We start from the raw sequence: 21,214 nt of genomic DNA, 5'->3' as shown, positions 1-21,214 counted from the left end.
GGTGGGAAAAAAAAACGATTTACTTTACGATTTTTGTTTTACAATTTTGAAATAGATTTTTTTAATGCCAGAATCGATGTATTCGCTTCATTTGAGTCAATACAGAGGTAAAAGGATGTTACCGCTTTTATTGTTGTAGTCTGAGTAACTTGACGTCGTATCCGTTCCGTATCCGTTTCGTATCCGTTCCGTATCCGTTCCGTATCCATTCCGTATCCATTCCGTATCCATTCCGTATCCTTCAACCAAAACAAACAGCAGCCGGCCGCCGCAAGCCGAAATGAAAAAGTAGAAAACGGCGGAGGGTCGGCGTGGATACGACCTTAACGCTCACATTTTAAATCCAACGCGGTAAACACTACACATCCAGTAAAGTACGGAAACACTTTGGGTTTCACACATTGCCAGGAAAAGCAGAGCTAGACATCACGGCTGAAGCTGCATGCTAACTCTGACATGGACAGGAAACGTTATCATATTGCCGTAACATGCGATCGAGCCAGCCGTCACTCTCATCTTCGTGGTCAAATCGGCCGACGCTACAACTGTAGATCACCCATATACTGACATTTATGTTAAATGCATTCAAAGGGAGGAGGTAGGGAGAGGCAGAGCGAAGGCTGACTCGAAGTCACTGGGTCATCTGTTTCTGGCCTGTGTTCCTGGAAACCAGGCCTGATGAGAGGATTGGATGGGTGGGTAGATGGATGGATGGGAGGATGACAGGGGAGAAAGGCTTTGCCCAGGGTGCTTATTTTCTGTGTCTGTGTGTGTGTGGAGGTTGAGGGATGGACGGGGGAGAGGAGAAGTGCTGAGCCTGACGTTTACCAGGCTGAGTCCTGACTTGTCGGCGCTCCGGCTGCACACAATGATCTGCAGAATGCCTGGCATTTAGAGGAAACAAGGGAAGAAAAAGGAGAGAGAATAAAATAGAAAAAGTAGTTCCATGAAAGGAGTAATCCAGGAAAAAGAATTAATACACAGTGATGTTTTTATGCCACCTAATCTGGGATTCATTAAGTGCAGCATGACAGTTCAAGATTTCATCAGACAGTTCGGGGTGTTCCTGCATTTCCCAGCACTAACTGCAGATTGTTAATAGCTCCTCATCTGCCTTGAGTTATGCGCGAGATGCAGGCGAGGCAACCGACCGTGGTTTAACCTTGGAGACTTATTTGCATTCTGTAAAAGTGGGGAAATGCTCGTTCTTGCAGGGAATGTGGGACGTGGCAATGGCAAAACTGCCAGAACTGCAAAACCTTGTTGTGATAGGGATAGCCAGAGCTTGAGGGAGAAATTCGACGTCCTATATTGCGTTTGATGTGTTTTGCAGATATTCCCGGTTTGGCAGGTGTGCCTGGTGATGCAACAGATTGTCCTGCGCCCAGACAATCACAAGTTCACCTTGTTTTTGTAGACGTATCCTTGAGAAAGACGATGGACATTTAATTGGTAGTTCATTCGTAGATTTGTAAGAGTGCCAGCTAAATGTGCTATAAACTTTCATAATAGCAATGTTACCTTCAAGAGGACACATTTTCTTTTCCATCACCTTGAGGGATTGTTCAGGAGACCGATGTTTTTTATCCAGAAATGATGACATGATTGATTGATGCTGCAGGGAAAAGGTAACAGCAACCTCTACGTTCGCTGTGGCATTGAGGGAACTTGAATACAAGTTTTAAAAAAGAGAGACCTGTTGGAAGTGAATTGAAAGCCGTAAGCAGCAGCTGGTTTGTTGAGGCTTTGCCATCAGGTGCTGGATCTCATCTGTTTAGGGGGGATGAAAAAAAATGCTCAGTTCAGGGGGTTTGAAGAGGAGCTTGTTCATACACGGTTTGCAAGTGGAACGTGTGTGTGTGTGTCTGCGCTCGTATGTGTCCGTTGCATTCCTCTCCACCCGTTCCGAGTTCTTCTTCGTGGATGACATATCATTACCGCAATTACAGGGCAGGAAGACTTCGACCATAGACGCACGCACACACACACACACACAGAGAGAGAGAGAGGCGTGCACACATAAAGGCGCTGCACAAATGTATGCGCACACGAGCCAAATGCATGAATAAGAACAAGCTGAAACTCTGAATTTTGCTTCAGACACTTTGCCTCTGTCGCTCTCTTTCAGCCTCTCAATGCACACCCTCTCTCTCCCTCTCTCTCACACACACACACACACACACACACAGGCTGCATATGTGCGGAAAGCTGCCAGCCGACGTGGGAACCCGAAGAGGTTCCATCTTTTATAAATCCCCTCTCTGTCTTTCCCAAATGTGTGTGTGTGTGTGTGTGTGTGTGTGTGTGTGTGTGTGTGTGTGTGTGTGTGTTCACGCTCCCCTCAGAGTAAGCACAAGCACAGCATTCCTCTTTGCCTTCCTCTCCACCCTTCTTTCCCTCCCTCCTTCTCTGCATCTCCCCCCTTCTCCAGCCCACCTCTCTCTCTCTCTCTCTCTCTCTCTCTCTCTCTCTCTCTTCTGGTAAAAAGGTACTCCATCTGTGTGTGTGTGTGTGTGTGTGTGTGTGTGTGCATGTTAGAAAGAGGGTGAGTGAGAAAGAGAGAGCAGGTCTCTCCTACACTGAATACCTTTTGTAAAAGGAGCTGGGGTTGAATGGGAGTGGTGTTGGTGGCAGTTTCCCACCATATTTAGAAGCTACCCCCCCCTCCCTCTTTCTCTAAACATGCACACACACACACACACACATGAATGTGTCTATGTGCGTGCGTATTAAATGCCAGCACAGATTAAAGTTGTCAGTTGATAAAATGGGTTTAAAAGGGCTTGGATCAATCCCAGTCATGTTTGGCATGAACTTTGTTTGTGTGTGTGTGCATGTGCGTGTGCGTGTGTGTGTGTGTGTGTGTGTGCGCTGCAGTGAATAGAATAGATAGCCATTCAGTTCTGACACCTGAGAGCATTCCTCGCTTCTTAACACACCCAGAACGAGGAAGAGGATACCTGCACCTCTGTCTCCTCTCTGTTATCTCTCTCCTTCTGTGTCGCCACATTTACATGCACATTAGAGATCAGTTACACTGATGTGGTTTTTCTTTTTTTAAAGCTTATACCAGTGTCCAATATACGCTGTCAATACAGGAAGCGCATTCATGATGACATATTCACTTGAGGCCACTGTCCCGGGTTAATCAGTCATCCCCGTTAAACCACAAAATTACAGAGAATAACATGACTGAAGTAGCAAATAAAGTCCAGTTTCAGTTTCATTTCCTTGTCTTGTTTCTCTGTTTCGTTACTGTGAAGATGTTTCTCTTCTGTCTTTTTGTTTGTCTATACCTCCTCCTTTCGTGGCCATATTTTCCTCCTGCTTACCTCTCTAATCTCCGGTCTTTCTCTTCCCTCTGTCTTCTTTTATTCTCTCTATTTAACCTCTTTGTCACCAGAAAACACTCCAGAAACTAGATGAACACGTGTCGTGCATCAGGAGCCGTGATTATTAGTAGGAATCGACTCTCTTGCTTTTAATCACATGGTTGCTGGTATTTAAAAATGGAGGTTGTGTAAGATTCTTGTGTATATCAGCAGTTCAGTAGTCCAAACTCCACCCCAGGATTTTGCAGCCCAATGAAAACTAGTAGTTTGGTTGCAGGGCAGGTTTTTTTTTTTGTGGTAGGAATCAAGAAACCAAAATCAGAACCAGCTCTAAGCTCCTGAAAGTGTTCCTAAGTTCCTGGAAACGTTGGTGTGCTGGATAAAATGGACTCGGACTCAATCTTTCTCTCCGTTATCCAGGACGGGAAACAGTGGTGTATTTAGCAGAACTGACCAAAAAGGCCGAGGTCTTTTCATGGAGCCGTGTTTGTTTTAATTGAGATGCAATGCTCTGATATAATGCGCCTCTCTGTTCTGCATATCAGTGTGTTTACATATGTCGGTTTGATATCAACACATGCATAGTTCTTCGACAGCATATTCATCTTTTGTAATTATCCAAATAGTAAATCAACAGTCGACAAAGACAAACACAAGGCAGTTGATACAACCGAGCAATTGCAGTGAATTTGCAATCAAATAATGCACCACATTTCATACCGTGTTTAGCATTCTACCAGTCAACAGAGTGGCTTCAGACACACCACAGTACATAACAGTGATAGAAAAGGACATTCCTCAGACAAAAAAAGTAGCCGTTACTGACTTTTATTGCAGATTAGGTCTGTGTGGCTCTCAAAGTTCAACTGCTTTCTGTCCGAGTTTCCAGACCGTTATAGATTCCCACCATCTCCGCTGCCCGTCCCCTGATAATGGGGCAAGATTACATCTGAAATCAATGCTTATCTCTTTTGGTGACACATTCACTCCTGAGAAGGACTCGTCACATGAGTCGTGTGTGAACCATGCATTCATCATCCTCTAAAAAAAAGTCTGACCGAAAGCTTTAGCACATTTTAGAATGAATCAGGTGGATTACACATGAGCAAAGTTATCCATAAGTTTATCAGCCCCATGATTGGAGCTGAAATGAAATGTTATTCTACATATTTGAGCTCAAAGTTTTAAGCTTTTTAAAATGTTTAAAACTCCCAAACAAACTTTTTTTTTTACTACAGCGTAAACCTCTTATACCTCTTATGTGTTCAAGTCTGTCTGGGTCAAATTGATCACTGTAAGCCAATTTTTTTCTTCTTTTCCTTTTTTTTCCTCATGCATAGATTACCATCTAGTTGACATTAGTGTATTTCTTTACATGAATACAAAGTAATGAAACAGACAGCTTTCACTATTCATTGAATTTCATTGACTCTTTCAAAATAAAGTACTTAATAAAAAATGAATTACATCAGAATAAACCTCTTGAGATGCGTCATCTCGTTTTCGAGTTAGTCCCAAACAAACACTTACAACACAAATGGAAAACGGAACAATACAAGACACAATGCAATATGACACAAAAGAGACAAAACAAACATCATATAACCAAACAAATAACAAACTAAATCCCGAAGTGAAAAATAACATCAATAATAAAGAAAAAAATTATAAGAAAAATAGAAAAGAAAAAAAGTAAGACCTTAGACTAGACACAATCAAACGATCAATGATCAGTCTCTAAACAGAGAGAGGGGAACAGTGACGGCATTACTGAAAGCACTGGCAGTCTGTTTTAAGACGAGAAAACAAAACATTTTTAAATAAGCGAAGTGATGACAGAGAATGAATATTTAAAGGTAACTTATTCCAATCAGAAGGAACCTGAAACATAAAAGCTGTTTTACCAACTTCTTACAGTAAAGCTGTTCCAGCTTCAACCACAGGTGCTTTCCCCGTGCACATTCGTTTTCTGTCTCCATCACTAGCAGCCATACATAGCCTACATTTTTTTATTGAGAGAAAATCACTTTCTAATTTACGGAATTACTTTAGTTTTACTTTTTTTTCTCCATATGTTGTCATATATGAAAAGACCCTACTTGGATACTATATATAGGAATGATTCTGCCTCAAGGTTTTTGACCCATATAAGCAATGTAACCATGGACACCATAAGAGGTTTCCGCCGTATATAGAGCTGATAAAGCCTCTTACTGCCGTCATTAACAGCCGAGGAAAAGTACAAACTAAGAGAGTCAGACATGCCGATGCACTGATTCAGCATCGCTCTGCATGTCGAATGCCAGGACACGACTGACTTTGATCTCCCCGGTTGCAAGACTTAAAAAGCAGCAGTTAACCTGAAGGGAATACATGGATGGCCAATTAGCTAATGTTAGCCTTATATCACCTGTGGCTTCTCTCACCGGGCTGGTAGAAACCGCACGCTGTCACAGTGTTTTATTTTCCTCACGTCATCTCGTCAATCTCTGTGGTCGGAAGAAGAAGAAGAAGAAGTGGACATGTAATCAGTAATTAATTCAGAAAAGGAGATGTACAGGTTGGTAAGAGAGCACATGGGATCATTTTCGAGTATTGTTGTTATTTTTGCTATTTACTGTATATAAAAAATTCAAGACTATTTTCCAAGGCCAAATTTCTCAAGAGATTTTGCCTGTTGCACAAATGTGTGTGTGTGTGTGTGTTTCTTGGGAGAGAGAGGTGTGAAGCAGTCGACTGGAAGTAAGTCAGACAGTCTGTTATGTGGTTGTGAATATCCATTATGCTTCATCAGGATGGACAAACCGGAGTCATCGGGCGTGCGTGTGTGAATGATAAATGGCTGTATGAGTAATGACCGTCGTGTTATGAGGTCAGAGCTTGCTCCTGAACATCTAGTGCTTCTGTGTGTGTGTGTGTGCGTTACATCTCGGTGTGTGTTTTACTCTATGCATCTTTTATGTTGGAGAGGCAGTTTCCATGCTTACACAGGGCTTTCTGTCTAATGACACAGACACGTGTACATGCACACATGCACACTCATGCTCTTTCACACACAAACGTTCATATGCCCGGACAAGTGGGTGATTGTTTTCTGGATTCAACATGGAATTTTTCAATTTAACATTTTATCCCTGCTGGGAATCGACACCTTATTCCTCCCACATTCCACAGGGGAACGGAAACCACTGTGTGTGTGTGTGTGTGTGTGTGTGTGTGTGTGGTGATTTTCTGAAGCTATCAACAGCAGCATCCATCTGGTAATGATTCCACTCGAAAAACAAAGGTCATTATTCATTCATCGATAAATTTAATTTCCAGATATGTGCATTGGATCCTGTAGGAAACAAAAAGTGCATCTACATTTTCCCCTACATTTAACTCCCAGCATGCCTCAGGCCAACAAGGCACATAGTCCCAAAGTCAGACAAATCAGACGTCAGTAGACAAAAAAGGATAATCAGTTGTTTTTTTAAACTTGCTTCTGCTCTGTGCAATTTCACACATCACTTGCTCTAAATTGCAGCGAAAGGTTAAGTGTTTAAATTTAGAGTATGCCAATGCCAAGAAATTCTATAACAAGACCTCATCAGTAAGCTGAACACAACACATTGTGTTTATCTACCAGACTGCTCCGTGATTGCTCTGAAGAAATAGTTTGACATTATGGGATTTATGCTTATTCGAGAGTGAGAAGATCGATACCACTCGGGTCTGTGCGCTGAATATGAAGCTAGAGCCGGTTAGCTTCGCATAAAGACTGAAAGCAGAGGGGAAACGGCTAGCCCGGTTTTGAAAGAAGCCAAGAAATAGTCGGCAGGGAGCCATGGCCAAAGTAACTTTTGGAGTCTGATAGCCAAACGATATTGGTCATCGTCACCCACTCTCACTGACTGCTGCGATGCAATTTGATATTCCTGGCGCTGTCCGTAGTACTGAAACGGAGCGGAGAGGAGATCGACAGACAGATCGACAGAACACGTCACCTAGTTTGGTTTCTTTTCGTGGTTGTAAAGAGAGAGACGGCGAGAGCTGCAAACTGTATCTGCGCCTCCCTCTGCTGATTTTGACAGAGAATCATTCATAAATTTAAAAAGTATCTAGCACTCTGATAGTGTTACGTTCTTATGTGAGTAATCTGATTAATAATTGCAGCCTATTCTTTAATTTTGAAATAGTAGCCTTAAGGGCCGTTCACATGTAGCAACTAAAAACGTGTTGAAAAACGCCAGCCGTGCTGCTTTCATCCTTTTATCCAGGTGCTTGGGAGGTTGCGTTCCTGTCACACCTGCCGTTACTAAGCAACCAAAACCTGCATGCTGCGATGCGATGATGAGGTTGAAGTTCCAAATGTTGAATTGTGTTCATCTCGGGGCACAGCCGTCACGCCCTTAAAAATAGGCACTTGGGAAGGCTTGCGTGTCTCGACAGCCTTAAAGTGTTCTGTAACGTTACTCAATACTCATACATACTGTATATCAGTATACTGTAGTTATAGTTCAGATTTGTTCCGTGGTCCATGGTTTATCTAAAGGTTGAGTTCTCTGTTTTGTTGTGACCTGACCCTTAAGAAAAGAATAAGCGACCTTTTAGACAAGTAGACCGGTTTGCTTTCAGGTACAATACCATGGTAGCCTTTATTTTTGGTGGCTTATTTCCAGTTGAAATTCCTCACTTCCTGTATGCAGATAGACTTCCTGTCGGTAACCTCACCCGACACCAGAATCCCTTGAACATCATACCAGCGCACACTTTTGCAATCTCATTTCTACTTGTGATTCAGGCCGATGATGAGTATTCATGAGTCAAAAGATTGTAGGAATATAATGAATTTCTTCAGGAAATGAGGGCTTATTTTAAGAACACGGGGTTATTGGAAGACATGTCTTGGACTGTCCTCCTCTTCATTCGCTCTCCATCTATCATATAAGCCGATCCTTCATTTACTTATTCCCTCTCTCTCTCTCTTCCTCCCTTCTTTCTTCCCTGTCTCGCTCTTCTCTTTTTCCTGGCAGAGTTGCGAGTGGTGTTACCATCTGTCTGTGATGTGTCCTGGACGCAACTCTCTCTCTCTGTGTGTGTGTGTGTGTGTGTGTTGAAGGCAGGATGGCCAGGCTGAACTGGGAACGGGGCTCAGACGGAGAAAGAGGGAGCGTTTTAAGAACAAAATCAAGAAATAAAAGAAGAGATAGAGTCAGAAAGACACTGAGTGATGTGTGTGTTTGTGTTGCAACAGTGCGAGCCGCAGCTGTGTGATCTACTAACCCTTTCAAAGACCTCGTCAGTGCTAGAAGACGACCAGCTGAAAGAAAAGACATGCAATGACACACAGCTGTTTTCAGAGGAATGCTGAACTGGATATCGGATATATACAGTATGTCTTTACCGAAATGAATAGCAACTCCGTAATGCACACTGCATGGGTGTGTTTGTGTGTTAATAGCAGCTTATAGCCATTAGTCAGTAGCTCTTTAGCAGCGATTTCACTCAGCAGCGTTGAATTTCGTCATTCGGTAATCTACCTCTGGTAATCAATCTGTGTGTTTTTGTATATGTGTTCATATGTATGCGTTAGGTTCTGCAGTTCTTTGTGTATCTACTGTATATGAGTGTGTTTATGCCCCCAGGAGACAGCATATATATCACTGCTGACGTAAGTGTGTGAATGAGTTCAAGTTAGCAGCTCGGTTAAAACCCCGGCGAGCACCGCATGCACGGCCGACACACATTGCCTCTTTTCTTTGGTTCTTGCCCTATAGCCAATTTGGTAAAGCCATATTATTTTCCACTTAAGATGAATGGCCTCGGTTGTTGTTTTTATTTTTTTTTTCATAATTACGCTTCTTGGTTTTTACTGCTGTTATTATGCAAGAGAAGAAGCCACATCCACATTTAGCTCTCCGGGTTTACTCTCCAAAGAGCGGCATCACCATTGACCCCAGAAGGCCTCGGAGCACATCCTATTCTTGATGTGTTTGCGTGTTTATATAGAATACTGATCTGCTGTGTACTTTATTTAGAAAGCCAACAGCAGGTGCAGTAATCCCTATTCACCTATCAAACTAAGACCTCATTCAGCCAATATTTCTATTTTGTATTAATCCTCCAAACAGGATATTCACTGTAATCTCTCCTGTATTTTACTATTGTTGATGGTGAAGTGCTTTGAGCTAGTCTCTCACTCTCATCTCTCTTTTTACTCTGCCTCTTTCATCTTTTTTCCTTTTATATTGACATGATGTGACTTGTTGCATTTTACCAAAGCCTATCCAAAGACAACATATTAGGAAAGTATTAATGTTAATCTGTTAGAAACACAAGTATAATGCAGTCTCCTCTGTCTCTTTCTATGCGTCTATTTTATTTCCTCTTGTGCACAAGGTTATTTTTCTTACCTTTTGTAAACTGGACCAATTACAGTATCTATCTTTCCATTGTTCTGCTTGTGTGCACCTTTCTTAGAATAAACACCCTCTCTTTCTAGCTCATTCTACTATACCAGTGTTCGTACGGCTATTCATGTTTCCCGTACACCTCTGCTATTAGAAATATATCTGCTTTTTGATCCAAGTTCTTACCCTTAAATTGGGATGGAAACGGCATAACTACAGTAGTGGAAACAGACACATTTAATAAAAGCTCCTCAACAATGCAGAGAGGTTTTCACGCTCACATGAAGTGGAAAATAGTTTTATAGATGAGGATTTTCCACAATACACACAGATGAAAAACACACTGGTTGGCCGGCCTAATACAGGTTTGGCATAATCTGGTATCACACTTCATTGTACAACAGGAGTAGTTTGACATTTTGGGAAATATTGGCTGTCTTAGTGAGAGTTAGATAGAGGATACATCTGTCTGTTTAATATGTGGTTCTCAACCAGGGGTCCAGGGACCCCCAGGGGTCCTTGAGGGAGTACCAGGCGGTCCCCAGAAAAATGGGGAATAGTTTATAGTCATAAGAGTGACTTTTCTGTAGTGCCGACCAGAGCGCTTCGACCGTTGCCATGGTATTCAACTTCCAAATCAGTATTTGAATGCTTCGTTTTTTTTGTTTTTGTTTTTTTGTTTATATTTAAGTATGTAATAATAATGTTCGACAGCTTCGAATACCTTCAGAGATTACTCACCGAAGCTTCGAAGCCCAAAAAATGGTATTCGGAACAGCCCTACTATTCTGATCATAGTTATCTCCTCAACTGTAGAATTCTGGTCTTAATCTTCTAACAACTAAAATCTTTTCAGATGGAAGTTCCTGAAGCAAAATCTTATCAAATGAGGGTCCTTGACATGAAAAAAGTTGAGAACCACTGAGCTATGCTAAACTAAGCTAACCTCCTGCTGGCTCCAGCTTCATATTTACAGTATAGACATGAGCATAGTATCTAACTGTTGGCAAGAAACCATCTAAACATATTATAAACATAAGTGTGAAACAATTTCTTTAAAAAAGTAAGGGACTTTCTGAAACTTAAAATCTGTCCAACAAATGTTGTTTTTTGTTGCTAATGCTATAAAGCCATATTTTATTATATCTTCACTAGTAAAGATCACTCTTCCTTTTTTTCTCGTCTCGGTGTTTTTTGACATTCTGTGGAATCCGGTTTGATTGAACCAGGGAAACCCCTAACCCGGTTTTTACTTTTCATGTTGTGTTTGTTCTCGTCACGATATGTGTGTATTTATAACTGAACAATACTGACGTCTTCCCCTGTTCCTCTTTCTCTCTGTACTTTCCTAGGTAGGGCAGTTCAGTGAATTTCTCCATGAATGTACGTCACAATGATGATGACAGACCAGATTCCACTGGACTTGGCTCCGCCCCCCCTCCTGAACGGGGAGGTCCCCCTCATGCCTCACATGGTTAACGGGGACGCTGCGCAGCAGGTAAGCGGATTCACGCGCACGTCTGTCATTTGCATTCAGTCATCCTTGCAGAATGAGTGTACAAAATACAGCCACCTCCTTTCAGCATTCCTGTGTTTCCATGCACACACGCACCGACCAGATGCATGCAAGAATACACATCAAACAGTCATGCGGGCACTTCTCTTTTGTTGTCATTTCGTCACATGACTCAGGGGTTGTTGTTGGCACAGGTAATGAATAGCTGCCAAGCTGTTACGGGAAAGCATTTGTCATATAACAGGAACAAGACCGACCCGTACAGGCACATACACTAACATCGTTCAATCTCAGAGAGAGCTCCATTGATGGATCCCAGGCCTTAGCTTAAATTACGTTGGAAAAGGATTCTCTGAGGCTGACCGATCTTATCAGAAGCCGCAGTGCCAACTGGATCCACCTTCAAAGTACAAAACCCCACCCGAGCTCCCGGCACAGGCGGGAGGAAGCGTGGACGCAATTAAAAGCATCACAGTTAATTGACCTGGATCTAATCCTGTTGTCACAGATATATTTTTACACCATGCACTTTTTTGGTAGATGAGACATGATGATGATGATGATGTTTATGCGTCGTCCCCGGCCTGTTTCCCTCACAGCCCAGAGGAAGCATGGTGGGAGTGTTTTGGCTGCGACACATAACAGTTAGGGGGGTTTTTGGCTGTAACACACGGCAGTTAGGGAGCTCTTTTTATTGTAACACCCTGCAGTTTAGACTCAGTTCCCAGTGTGGAATCAGGGATCTAGACCCATGATTATATAGATTTCACTCTGCGTGCTCGTGTGTGTCCTTGTTTGTGTGTTTGTGTTTGTTTCTTGGTGTGTGTGTGTGTGTGTGTGTTCTTTTACCCTTTTAGCGTCTCTGTGGGAACACGAGTGTCTGTGTTGAGTCTTGAGTACATAGTATATTTGTGTTTGTCTGCTTGCGTGTCTATCAGCCTTCCTGTCTGTCTATCTGTGTCTGCCTGCCCACACCTGTATGTGTGTTTATCTATGTCTGTGTGTGTCCTTCGGTGCATGCAAGCAAAGACAACATTGTTAGGGTGCATAACATATCATTCTACTACATGATAATGCATAATTGAGTAAATCGTATAAAGAGCCAAAGCGCCACCAACATCTAAACTAGCTGTAGCTGGAACTTGGTGGAATTTCTCAATCGAGGGTTTCTTTCATTTTCCTTTCTGCTAAAGTGAAACAGGTTTTTACTACATGTATACTAAGATAAGTTTCTATCTACTTAAAGCCCTTGCTGTAAGAGTTTGAATCCTTGAAGATTGATTTGTTAGTATTAAAACAGTTGCAACAGTTTCTCCGCTGTGACATAATAAAGTGCAACAATAGAGTGGTGCAGGGATGACGTATTTTTGTAAGCCCATGCAGAAGTTAGAAGCAGAAGTCACACGGTTTCCCTCGACAAAAAGCCGGTGGGATTTTTCCAATTTTTCCCATAAATGCAGCAATCGCAGAAATAAAAAGCTAACGTTAAGCTATAAACAAAAGAGAAACGAAATCATAGAATAAAATATTAAAATATCCTAATTTTGTGTTAAAACCCCATTAAAAAAAAAAACCCATTGACTTTAAGTCCCATAGCCACTCGATTGGCTTAGGTCCGTCATGTTGGTAACGTTTAACTTGTGGCGGATCGGGCTTTTAAGAAACGGTGTGTGTTAAAGGCTGCTAAAACAGAAATATTAAAATAAACAATGATATTACAATGCTTTCTAAAAATTTCTGAAGCCTTTTTGGACGAATGGACCATTTTCAAAATTCATACATGTTATTCCTATGGTCTAAGACAGTCCAAAAAATATTAATAAACATGAACAACTCTTTGCCTTGCCCAAGGAGGTCCAGGAGGTGAACTGGCACCTCTCCAGCTCTACCAGTCCATACTCTGTACTTGGTCCGTGTGGGGACTTGAACTGGCGACCTTCCGGTTCCTAAGCCAAGTCCCCACAGACTGAGCTACTGAATTGGAACTTCTTACTTCTGGAACAGAAGAAATGTTCAGATTGTCTCTCTATAAATGGTGCCTTTCAAAACTCATGCTGCCTGAGACTGTTTACTAAATAAACGAGATAACTAGAAGAAAAATCAAATTCTCAGACGATACTAAAATAAATGTTTGTAGCCTGGCAAAGAAGATGTTTGGAGAATGTCAGTTCAGCCACAATCTGATTTTTTTAATATGCTGTAAGTGCATTTTGCACCAAAATCTAGATGAAGTTAAACTTAAAAACTACATTTTTGCAGATTTTATAGGTAAGAAACATTCTTCGTATTAAAAATATTCTGTAAACCATCAGCTCACTGGATCATAGCAACTTCAAATCAAAACATAAAGAATATCCCACATGATTATGTTACACTATATACTATAATCTTGGGTTGCTTATACATGACGCATACATAACACACACTCACTCCTCACACAACCACCCACATGGTCTGACATGGGGGTTTTCTCAGTCTCCGGGAAACATGGGTCGCCCTGTACTATGCTGGGGTTCCCATAGCAACAGCAGCCGCTGCAGCAGACAGAGCAGGAAGTGTGTGTGTGTGTGTGTGTGTGTCTGAGGGAGAGGAGCAGGTTAGCGCTGAGATGGGAGAGCATGCAGACACTACAGGAGGAGCGCAGGATATGAGGATTTTACGACGGCACACCTGTAGAGCGTAGACGGGGCTGTGCTCGCGTGTGTGTGTGTGTGTGTGTGCATGCATATGTGCGTGTGTGTGTAATGGAGGGTCACCTGTTTCATGTCTACAGCCATGTGTACACTCTCAACAATCTGTATGCGGAGAATATGACGGTAAGGTGCATGCACAGCACACTCCCTTCCGGCATATTCAGCAGAAACACTGTGTGCCACCTGTCTGTTCATCAATTGTGATAAATCCATGTGTGTACTGGTTTTAGTGGTTTCCTGCCAGTCACTGTGGTTAAAAGAGAAAGGCTTTTCTCAGATCAGGGTGTGTGAGACGGCAGCATTGTCTCACCATTAGCTTACCTAACACCTCATTCATATGTGTGTGAACTCTGTGTCCGCCCTACTCTGGGATCTGATGCTTATTGTGTGTTATGTCACTTCTGCAAGCCGATTGGCTGCTCAGCAGAGAGTCTAATCCTGTTTTTGTGATTGTTGAACATGTACAAAATGTATGTTTATGACTTTATGCGTGGCTGATTTTGATCAATGAATCTGATTGGTGCTGTCTAACTGTGTGGTTATGTGTGCGTGTTTTGTGTGTGTTGTTGGTACAGGTGATCCTGGTGCAGGTGAACCCGGGGGAGACGTTCACCATCCGGGCAGAGGACGGCTCACTGCAATGCATCCAGGGTCAGTCTCATGATATACTGTATTATTATTACATTATCATATTAACATGTGGCCTGGTGGCCGCTTTGATGTGTGTCACTTTAAGACCGAGTATTTCCCATCACTTTAATTACGTGCTGGCTGCACATGCTTACGTGATGTTTGTGGGTTGAAAATGCAATCTAATGATTTCACAAGAACTTAATTCACTATTTACTTGAACAACAAAACTTGACATTATGGGTAATCTCTTTCCAAATCATATTATGTATTTATCGATTTTTAAGATTTTCTATCCTAGGTAGCTATTGGGTTCTGTTTTATTACAGTTTATTATTAAAAAATCAAATGATGTAGACTTGGAACTGGCTGAAAGATTAGGAAGCCACACAGGGAATAGCATGCTAGTTTTTCCTTTATTTTATGGTGATACTGGTGAAAACATGGATTCTTGGAAGTCAAACCTAGGATGTTGTAAATTCCCACCAGCACATGAATGCATCACAACGACCCATTCTTTCAACTGCATTGTAGCATTTTAGAAGTTTATTACCCATCTCAAGCACATTTTAAGGCTCTACACAAATGTTTACCTTTCAAAAATTTTACAAAATAATGGTTTAGAAAATTATCAGCAGTATTGTTTTACAAAAAACAAACAAAACAAGAATCACCAATAAAATGAACAGTAAACAAATACAGTAAATTCAATTAGCATCACAGTCCGGAGAGTTTGAGGTCTCTTCCTCATCCCTGTGCCTCTCAAAAGCAATATTTTATTGTCAGAGTTAAAGCGTTATTATACTAATTTCTTTAGCGCAACTTGCGATTTTTAGGTTGTAGTGGGCTCAGTTTTAAAGCTGAAGATACTGGTATCATATGAAACTAGTAAACCTAAGTTAAACCAACCATGTCATACTAGCTTGTCGAGAAGGAGGCGAAATAACGCTCCAAATTTTGACGCGGAAAAACAGACATGGCCATTTTCAAAGGGGTCCCTTGACCTTTGACCTCAAGATATGTCAATAAAAATGGGTTCTATGGGTACCCACGAGTCTCCCCTTTACAGTCATGCCCACTTTATGATAATCACATGCAGTTTGGGGCAAGTCATAGTCAAGTCAGCACACTGACACACTGGCAGCTGTTGTTCCCTGTTGGGCTGCGGTTTGCCATGTTATGATTAATCATGATTAACTATGGACCTTCATTCGATTTAATTGTGATTCAATATTTTAATCGAATGACAGCCTTATTTTTTTTTAAATTTTTTGCACATGGGTGTTAAACTCCAGAATAGTTCCTAATTGTAGTCTATTGGGAGAGAAGTCAGTAATGCAGCGTTAAGGGTGAAGATTCTGCGCATGTTATCTTCAAATTAAAAAAAGACTAGTTGAAAGCATAGTCAGTGACAGACTGGTGACATATTCTCTCAGCCGCATCCGATATCAGTGCATGAAAAGAGTGGAAATGTAAGCCACTTAGAGGCTCTCAAAGACGGAAAGAGGTGGCAGTAGCACGGGAATTCCCCGACTCCTCTTGTGGAATAGCGTCTCACTTTGATGATGTCAGCAGAGTAAGCTGTTACTCAGAAACTTTGAAAGGGCGCCTTTGTTTTCTTCTCGAATCTCTCTCCATCTGTCTGTCTCTCTCGCTTCTTCTCTCACTCTTTCTTTTGCCCTCTGTGAAGGTTTCCTTTGAGTGAGAGCACTTTTGGCTCAGACACTGACCCCCCCCCCCACCACCACCTCCACCACCACCACCCCATACTCTATGTTGTAACTAATTACAGCCCGCCTCCTTTTCTCCGCCCGCCGTGTAATTCAATTTTTCCCTGAAATCGGAGGGATTGCTCTAGGCGGACCTCAGAGGCTCAGATAATGCCAGATAGCAACAGTGCATGATGGGATGGACGGATGCAAAGATGTGCAGAATAGATACAGCTGACAAATAAATTTATAGATGTGGATCAATGAGTTGCAGAAAGATGCATAAAAGATTACATTAATGGGATACCATACTTTGATTTGTAAACACACACAGCACTGACGTAGCTGGGGTCTGGCGGTTGTCTGTTTATTTGTGTGGGTGCACTTGGATGCAAAATTTAGCATCGAGAGCACAGTGTGCATCTGTGTGAGCTTTTTTTGGTGCCTTTTACTACAGTCGACGACAGTTAATTGGGCGGGTGGCTGGGGGCTCGGGGTCATGTTTAAATGCACATATTATTAATGTGGAGGGCCACACACACACTCTCTCTCTCTCTCTGTGTGTCTCCCTCTCTCTCTCCCTCTCTCCATGTCTCTATCTGGAGGAGGTCACTGGGTTTAATGAGAGGTGGAGTGTGGCGGTGTGTTTTTAAAGTTGCTCTTTAGACAGAGACTCTGGTGTGATTACTGAGACCTCAGAGCTCTGGGTTTGCGCATGCTTGTGTGCCTGGCTGCGTGTGTGTGTGTTTGCACTCCTGCGTACTTATGCGCAAGTGTGTGTGACATGAGAGCGAGATTACAGAGACCTCAGGGCACAACCAGGGGCCCAGCTTTTTATATAAAGTAACCTCTGTTTAGCTGCTGCACTGCGGTGCATGCATGCAAACATGCATGCACGTACACACACACACACACACACAGGCACAGATGCTCCTGCCAAGGCTCAACCAGCCTGGAGACGTCGGCACAGCAGCCCAAAGAGATTCTTTCATACGAGCCCTCAGCCTTCCTTCTCCTCTTTTACTCCTCTCGTCTTCTCTCTTTTCTGCCTCTATACCTTCGAGCAAACCTGCAGCAGCAAAGAGATTATTGTATTTTTGTTGGATTGATGTTAAGTACTGCTCATTAGCCACACTACCGCTAAATGCTACTGGCTCAATTATGCTCTTTTATTTGGACTGAAAGTTTACACAGGATTGTATTAACAAATTCCATAACCTCAGGGCACAGAAAATCTATTCAGAGCCGCACTGTGCGCACAGTCGAATAATTCATGTTTGCTCTGAAAAGTTTTCAGTTATTTCATTAGTTCTGTTGCTGACAATGCTTTCCCTGCTCTCTATCTTATTTGCTGCTTTCTTCCGGAGTCTGTCGCTGTTATTTTGCTCCCACGATTTAATTTCTTTGTGCCACTTTTGTTGTGGGGAATCAGTGTATCTGCATCTAAAATCCTTTCCTGTGTCAGTCTGTTAATTAGCATGCACTGTGTGTGTGTGTGTGAGTCTACATGTCTCCATCCCCTGTTTAAACACACTGACCTCTCGGTGCTCCAGGGGTCAGCTTCAACTGACCCCCCCCTATCTCTCACCGTCTCATTGGGTTGCTCTCATGTATACCATCCCCTCCCCTCCCTCCTCTCCCCTCCCCCTCTCCCTTTCTCTCGCTCCCTCCCCCACTAAGACCATTCCCCTGAGCTTTCCCACACTCACATCAAAGGACAAGACTCTAGGGGGTGTGTTAGAGCACCCTGCTATGGAATGTGAGTGTGTTAATACGTGCATGCGTGTGTGTGTCTATGTGTGTTTTACAAGGCTGTGTTGGTTTACTGTGTTGTTTGCTCTTTGTTGGAGTTTTATGAGGGATGATGAGGCCAAGGGGGGGGGGGGTGAAGAGCAGGAAGCTGTGCCCTGCCAGGGAGGATGTGACGTCATGAGGCATGGGTGGCAGCAGCAGCAGAAGCAAGTCTCCTGTTGAGTATTTGTACTCTCTGGTCTTGGTTGAGATTAAGGATGGTTGATTGGTTTTATTTTTTCAACTTATTGCAACCACTGGCGGCCTTACTGGACGTCTTAAATGCACAGCATCTCAGTAGAGTTGAGTAGAGGTGGTTAATCTGTGCTGCATTTGCCTTGAAACTAATCAGTTTGACACCGAAAACTTGCATTTTGCATGTAGATTATGTCGGCAGCTACTAAATGGCTTCATAATAAACTCAACCTGTTTGCAAAAAATCATTTGTATCTACCATAGACTGTATGTAAAAAGTGGACATTGTCACCGTGACATTTTTAGGAGTCGAACATTTTTTATAATTAACTGTCATGAACTGAAAACACACTGCGAAAGAGTTAAAGTTGTAAGACCAAAACGTGGACAACTCCCAGACCGGACAACACCGTGGTAGCGACCTGTCAATCGCAAGTTAGCCACCCTGCTTTAAGGTCTATTTGACTCTAAATGGGACCATAATTTACTAAATGAACATCATGCTGTATTGAAGAAGACTTGAAACCAGCGATTGAGACCATAAACTCATGTTTACTGTTCTCAATGTGTCCCAGAAAAAAACAAAAACTAAATAGTTCCTACAGGTAATTTTCTTATTAGAACATTAAAATATTCTTCTGTATTAAACAGAATCGGTTATATTAACAAAGGTTGAACTTGAACTTCCTGCACAGACTGGCCTCTGTCTGAAAATGCAGAATGCATGCACGATAGAGTCCAGTCTCAGTGCTGCATTACTGCAGTGGCACAATGGGAAATGTAGTCCTATGCTCTGCTGCAGTCCGGCTCGCCCAGGCCCAGTTTTTTTTTCCTGACAAACAATGGTTATGGTGGACGCTGCCAGCGTGACCTCAGTGATGTGGTCTCTGCACCAGCTGTGTGCACATGTTTCTTTGCATGTGTGTCATCTGGACGGAGCGGAGTGTGAATCATGTCATGGTCTGTTTTGTGTTTTACCAGCAGATGTGTTTTGTTTGTTTGCTCTCCCTCTCTCATTGTTACTCTCTCTCTCTCTCTCCCTCTGTGGGTGCATCCTAATCCTGTTATTTCATATCTTTACGCTCCTGAAGTCGATCCGTCATTAAGGACGTTCCACTTACCTTTTTTCTATTTAGATGGAGGATACACAAGTCATTTATCAGACAAATAGTACCCATTGAAAATGTGTTATAGTAATTGGATGCTGCCTTGAAATCACATCACCACAACACGGCAGTTGTATCAAATTACTGATGTGGATAAACACAGATATTGTCAACAACTCAGGTTGAATATTATTCCAGTTTTTATTGTTTTCTATTCATAAAGTAGTAAAAGTTGGACTGAATATAGGTCTTAATGATGACAAACTTTTCTTTTTACTGTACAGTATTCTTGCTATGCTGTTGTCATAGTAACTGTCTATTGGCATCATTTCCATGCTGTGATGTGAGTGCAGCGATCAATCACTGTGCATCAGCCAGAAGTGACTATAGTTGTACTGTAAGCTATTTTCATTTTGTACAAAATGGCTCGGCCGCTAAATTGTTATTACGCATTATGAGGCTTCATCATAATCTGGGATTATTAAATAATGCATTTATAAGTGAAAAGAAATTGATAAATGCAGATGCAAGTCATGCACATTTAGTGTCGGATCAGCAACTGACGTCAATTCAGATGATTCGTGTTTCCTCAATTCCCTCCTCCCCTTCCTCGTCCTCGTTTCTTAAGTCGGAGGAATCGGGATGCACCCTGTGTTTTCCTTCCCTTTCATCATTCAGCCTCTCTGTCCTTTTTGTCTATTTTCGTCTCACTTCGTTCGTCTCAGTTTCTCCCTCGCTTCGGTGTTTGCCAGAGTCGGATGGACGATGCTGATGTTCCTCTTGCTGGTTTCACCGCATCAACACACAAGCACGCTGAGCTTCCCTTTCGCCAGTCTTCTCCCAGAGTGTGCACTTCAACACTCTGAGCCCTTTTTAATGTAAATGGGCTAAATAGCTGGTTGAGAGAAATATAGTGGAAAGCCTCGAGGTCTGTGTTTACACCGAGCCAGGTGGCTCTAAACAAGCTGGGGGTGAAGACACAAATACACTTTTCTCAGAAGGGCTTCATTTAGAGTTCTGTTACAGACGGTCCCTTCGCTGCTTGTAACCAGAGGCGGTTGTTTAGGGAACGTTTCAAACCTGCTGTAAAATCCACTAAGATGTGACAGTGTGACAATCAAACGGAGCAGGATTGAAAATTACTGCTGACTGAATGTATGTGTATGTATACAGTATGTGTATTGAAATTAACATAACTTAGGCTTTATGTGTTATGATACCTTATTTTGTAAAATTAGCAGCAAATGTACATCAAAAAATGTGTATGGATGTGTGTTTTCCTGTTTGTGTGACTAGACAAATGAATGAGGGTGTTGTTGTTATTGCCACTTGCATTTAGCCCCAGGCATAATGAATCCCATAACCAATTAAATGTGCATTGCATATTTATACAGTGCTTTAAATGGGCATTCGTTGTGTCTATGTGGCCTTTCAGACATGATTAAGTTCACCTTTACGTTGCTAATTTTATATCCTGACTGGTTTATCTCAACGCGGTCCTATGAAAACAATGTATGACAACTTTTTATGAGCTGAGACAAACAGGACTGTTTAGATGTAGATATTCCAATGGGTTTTTTCTCAGTGCCTGAAACGGGCCTGTACTCGCCAGTACGGAGTACCGCACTTTGATTTTTGTCCACATGAATACCCTTACTTCTTATAGCGTACCGCCACATACTGGTGAGGTGTGCGCCCCTAAACAGCCGCGTAAATGTGTCTCTGTGTAAACGTAAACTGTAGCTATAGCTTAATGCTGCCTTTGGTATTCCTTTTCATTATCCAATTTCATCTGTAGGTCAACACATCATATTTTAAGTTGGTTTTATTGTTGCATATATGCAATATTA

The 21,214-nt window shown here is 42.2% G+C and overlaps 1 protein-coding gene across 3 annotated transcripts in view; it reads left to right on the top strand.

The window, feature by feature from the left end:
* Nucleotides 1-21,214, top strand: part of fndc3ba (fibronectin type III domain containing 3Ba) — a 108,107-nt gene that overhangs the window by 16,321 nt on the left and 70,572 nt on the right. The window contains exons 2-3 of one of the 3 annotated variants that reach the window (XM_037796547.1): nt 11,077-11,222; nt 14,500-14,584. In XM_037796547.1, the coding sequence (XP_037652475.1) occupies nt 11,106-11,222; nt 14,500-14,584 (202 nt within the window). In that variant the 5' untranslated portion in view covers nt 11,077-11,105. Of the gene's footprint in view, nt 1-11,076; nt 11,223-13,788; nt 14,057-14,499; nt 14,585-21,214 lie in introns of those variants that run through there. The other 2 variants (XM_037796548.1, XM_037796549.1) reach the window with 2 other exon arrangements.

This window comes from Sebastes umbrosus, chromosome 16, assembly GCF_015220745.1.
Source record: "Sebastes umbrosus isolate fSebUmb1 chromosome 16, fSebUmb1.pri, whole genome shotgun sequence".
In the NCBI taxonomy this organism is placed as follows: Eukaryota; Metazoa; Chordata; class Actinopteri; order Perciformes; family Sebastidae; genus Sebastes; species Sebastes umbrosus.
This window is presented reverse-complemented; position numbering and strand designations above follow the sequence as displayed.